Source organism: Rhagoletis pomonella, unplaced genomic scaffold, assembly GCF_013731165.1.
Source record: "Rhagoletis pomonella isolate Grant_MI unplaced genomic scaffold, Rhpom_1.0 Rhpom_scaffold_00005, whole genome shotgun sequence".
Taxonomy (NCBI): Eukaryota; Metazoa; Arthropoda; class Insecta; order Diptera; family Tephritidae; genus Rhagoletis; species Rhagoletis pomonella.
In genome coordinates, this window is record NW_023458559.1 from 36,581,261 (window position 1) to 36,586,019 (window position 4,759).

A 4,759-nucleotide genomic window follows, 5' to 3' on the forward strand; every position below is an offset into this window, starting at 1 on the left:
ACAATCAAAAAGAAACTTTCGAAGCTACACCAACGAGTTTTGGCCATATCTAATTTTAAAATCTCTTTAAAAGTTACACGCCAATGTAAATTGACGTTGTGCACAATTTATAGCTCTGTCCGAATTGAGGAATGACCTCCCCGTGCCGGTTGAGACTACATAAACATAGGCTCACTCTCTTGTGTCTTCTTGTGTGTGGATGTTGGAAGCAGGATCCGGCATTAACACCAACTATGATGTCAGTCTGGAGATCATATGAGGAAAAACTCTTGCCAACAGGTGCTACTATGGGCTCGATCGGCAATTGAATAGTATAGCTCTTTTGCAACGAACAAAAATTGCGCTCTATACGGCTCGTCCTTTAATATGGCGCAGAAATATGGACGATGTCGAATAGAGATGAGAATCCTTTGAGTGTTTTCGAGAGAACTGTTCTTTGTAACATCTCTGGTACAGTTCGCGTGGTTCCGGTTAAAATATCCTTCGTTTTGGCAACCACGGGTGGGCAACAAAAAAAAGGGGCCAAAAAAAACACAATGAAAGGACCAGGTGTAGAAGAATTTGTCTGCACTTGAAATAACTTAACAAAGGAGTGAATAAAGTTTAGGACTTTGGTGTTATCTGCTACAGGAATCGCACATATTTTTTTTTGTACGAGAAGGAAGCATCAAAGCCACAGTCCGGCAGTGTGGGACTTTAACCCGAACTAAACCTTCTACCGTCTAAGTACCAATCCCCCCGGTATTGCCGTGAAGTATTTCGTCAGGAGGATTCGTCGCAATCTTGATGCAGTCCATTAAAAAGTTGCATCAACTTGGAACCGTCCTGTGTATTGCCTTTAAATAAGGTATAAAAACCCACATTAAAAACCAACTCAATTTTCTTCAAAACATGGGGAGACAAGCATGACGTAATCGGCGTATTCCACCTCTTGACACCTTGCACATACAGAAATGTCATCCAGAGGGAAGCATTGTAAAAATTTACGGTCGTGGCCTATGAGAAACTGCGATATGTGGAAGTTTACTTAATTTCGTGTGAAGGGCTACGTCGATGAACTCTCGATCTTTCTTCAGAAAGAAGGTCGATAGGTGTCATCCTTGCGATAACTAATGCAGCTCCGTCTGACGTCTTCGATATTTTTTGTGTTACATATTCCGCATGCGGTCCAGAGCTGATTCTGTCATCTGTTATAACACCAAGGTATTTCAGCTGGCACACCAATCAGTCTACATATGTATTTGCCATCCACATTGCATGAGGCCACCTCTAGCCTTTTTTTGGGCTGCTAATAAGAACCGCTTCATCGCAGACACCGAGCGTTCTGTTTCCTCCAATACTAAGCTTATTATTCAACAAAGAGAGTTTGGTGCGATTGCTGCGGACTAAAAAAAAAAAAACCTTTATGATCTACGGTGGGACCAAGCACTTCACCATAGCATACATCTCACGTTTAATGAGCACCAAGTCCGACATACCGATCCTCGTGTGGCTCCCTCACCGATCAGGTTAGATTAGGTGAGTTTCGCTTAGGTGTAAGTAAAAGAACATTCTATGAGCGAAGGTAATAATTTTGGCTTTCGATATTGATTCGTATTGAAAGACGCAGTTCACTAAGTGCCAATGAGCGTGGTGCAGGAAGCCTCAGACACGGCACCGAAAAGGTTCAAAATGCTCAGAGTCTGGATTCGATCTATTGCTGAGAGAGCAAAAATATCAGAAGATTATAGGCGTCACAGGTGAAAGCAATAAAGAAGCCTTGTAACCTAGGTAATAATGGAAGTAGGACCAATCCGCATTAGCCTGTTACCATAGTAAGCAGTAAAAGTCTACCACGACCTCGACTGCAAGATGTTGAGAAAAAAATAATCCCACAATAACCTAGGGAGAGAAATTTGGTGTCATCGGACTCAGCGAAGATCATGGAGATGTTGAAGATGCTCCAAGACTATGACCTAGCCATGTCTTATTCGAGAGTGGTCCATAGGGGGAAAACGGTCGAATGATAGTACAGATAGTCTAGCTTCTAAGCAACGAAAGCTTAAGTATTCTTGCAAAGTGCTACAACAAGTGTAATTTTGGTAAAGTTTACAAAACTGACACTGAACCTCGAGTCAACTTAATGGAACTTTTGAAAGCTGAAGAGCCACTCCGCAACCATGAGATGAACGATTTTCTCAAGAAATATTAATTTCAAATCATGTAGAAGATGCCCTTTTAAAAAGATAAAAAAAAAATCTTTTAAGTTTTTTACTTTTTGATTTTTAATAATTTTTTTTAAGAAAAAATGTATTTTCTTTTTTTAAATGTAAACATATTTATTTATAATCGTACAAAATTTCGAATTTAACATGTGCGAGAAGAACGTTTTTCATAATAAAACTTTTTAGGTGCTCTTCTTACAAGCGAAACTCTACATATAGATCTATTTAAAAAAAAATTAAAAAACTGATATTTTTAATAAAATTTTCGATAAATTTTTAATGCACTTTTCATCAAAATTTGAAAAACTCAGATTTTCTTTGCAAGGTATCTGAAAACAGTCTTTCATTCAAACTTCTCTTTCTTCAAAAAGCTTTAGGCCAGATATTCGTGACCTGGACACTGTTGAAAGTATTTCTCATATTTCAGTTTTTCTTGAAAAGAAATTTTCGTTTCGAGTTGTTTTCACGTTTGAGAGATCTGCTTCAAGGTGTTCAAAAACTGGGCAGAAATGTTCAAAAAATTCAATTTCAATGTAAATTTTCGATAAATTTTTAATGCATTTTCTTTATCAAAATTTGAATAACTTCATAATTTTTTTTACCGCTTTTTATTTGTGAGATACTTTCCACTATTCATATTGCAAAAAAATCCAACCAAAAAAATGTTACTGCTATTTTTTGGGGTTTAATTAAAAAAAAAATAAATAAGAAGCGGAATGCCTTCTTCATTCGAAATTGTATAAAATTTTATCAAAACCTGAATTATTATTAGTTTTTCATATTTTATTTTTGCGACTTCATTTTTATATGAAAAATGAGATTCTTAAGTGTACTCAATACGGTGCCGATAAGATGGAGTGAAATTTATGAAATCTCATAATGCAATAAAATCAAGGAAAATAAAAGCAGCCAATAGAATGCATCTAACTTTAACAAATATTTTTTTTTTTTTTTATACATATGTACATTTGTACGAAATATATCTCAAACTCTTGTCGTTTTCATGTGCATAAAATTGCTAATTATAAAAACAAAAAAACGACTATGACTGTCTCATAAAATTTTCAATTTACACTAACAAGGGAATGCAAAAAAACACGAACTCTGCAGTTTGCACATAACTCTCTTTTGCTCACTACAATTGCTACAACAAGGGTTGTTTTACGCATGCGCAAACGTATAAATAGCCAGCGTGTCGAGTGCCAGTACATCATTCGTAGCATTGCATTTGAGCGAGTAACTACAAATCGAACTAAAAGTCTAAACTCTTTTTTTTTTTGTTTAACATCGTTTACATCTTAAAATAAAAATAAAAAAACATGTCCTACACTGCACTGCTGAACACTTGCAATGCCAGCGGTTTGGCCGAGCAACCTGTGAGCAAGCCAAACTACACGCCAGGCAAGGCGCTGAAGAAAGCCTACAAGCTATTGCGCCGTGTTTTCAAACCATCCACAACGGGCAAGCTAATCATTACTGCAGAGAAGCGAATCACAGCGCAGGGGCATCTGGAAGCGGCGGAGAAGCAGCACAGTCACAAAGCTGAAACATCGACCGATCTCAACGATAGCGTACTGACCACATGCTCAACACTCAGCGCTGAAGAGTATGAGAATGACCTAAACGAGTTGGCTGAGCTGGAGTCGGCAGCAAGCGAGGCGATCTCGGCTGAGTAGTGGCATCGGAATATGCACTTCATCATCTTCGTGGTTTTAATGGATGCTACTCGCATCCTACTGGCAAGCCGCTAGTGCCTTCAAGGACCCGGTTCGTCCTTAAACCGTACCACTTACACTGCTACGAGTTACGCTTTATAGTGTCGCAGCTTTAATAGTTTGTACAGACGTGCGTTCGTACGCGTGTGATGCAGTCGAACTGCCAACCATCGATCGTCGATGCGCTTTAAAGCCCTTAATTGATCTACGTTTGTGGACTGGCCTGCGACAAAGCATCGATGATTTTAAGAAAGCTTTAATTTTTTTATTAAATCATTTTGTCTTCCATTTAGTTTTTAAGTTGATAAAAACAAATTTTATATACATACATAAATGTATATTTCCTTGAGCTCTTTTGAATAAAGTTTTATGCGTGAAATAAGAAAAACTTTTTACTTTTCATCTTAAATTGGTTTACAGATGAGCACTGTTTTTTTTGACTTGACAATTCCAGGCCCAGATTGGACATCCAATAGGAATTTATTACATTACACGACTTCAACAAATTATTCAGGAAAAGAAACTAAAATTGGTAACTTATTTTTGTTTTAACCGACCTCAAAAAAGGAAAAGTTTATCAATTCATCGGAATATATTTTTTTATTTTATTTATTTTTGGTAAGTTATTGCATAACGTTGGACCACGTCAACCGATTTCGATAATTTCTATCGGATAGGTAGTGTCCCCAAGGTGGTCCCATACTAATTTCGTTTAGGTCGGATAATTTCATCACGAAGAAATTAACGGTACTCCAAAATTTTTATATGAGAATTGAATTCGGATGTGTTTTTAACCGACTTCACAAACAGGAGAAGGTTATCAGTTCGTCGAAATATTTT

At 37.2% G+C, this 4,759-nt stretch overlaps 1 protein-coding gene across 1 annotated transcript; it reads left to right on the plus strand.

The window, feature by feature from the left end:
- Positions 1 to 3,431: 3,431 nt before the first annotated feature.
- On the plus strand, positions 3,432 to 4,273 carry LOC118738878. Its single transcript, XM_036469898.1, has one exon. It carries the CDS (start codon positions 3,524 to 3,526, stop codon positions 3,878 to 3,880), a length of 357 nt encoding a protein of 118 aa, XP_036325791.1. The 5' UTR covers positions 3,432 to 3,523; the 3' UTR covers positions 3,881 to 4,273.
- The last annotated feature ends 486 nt before the right edge of the window (positions 4,274 to 4,759 follow it).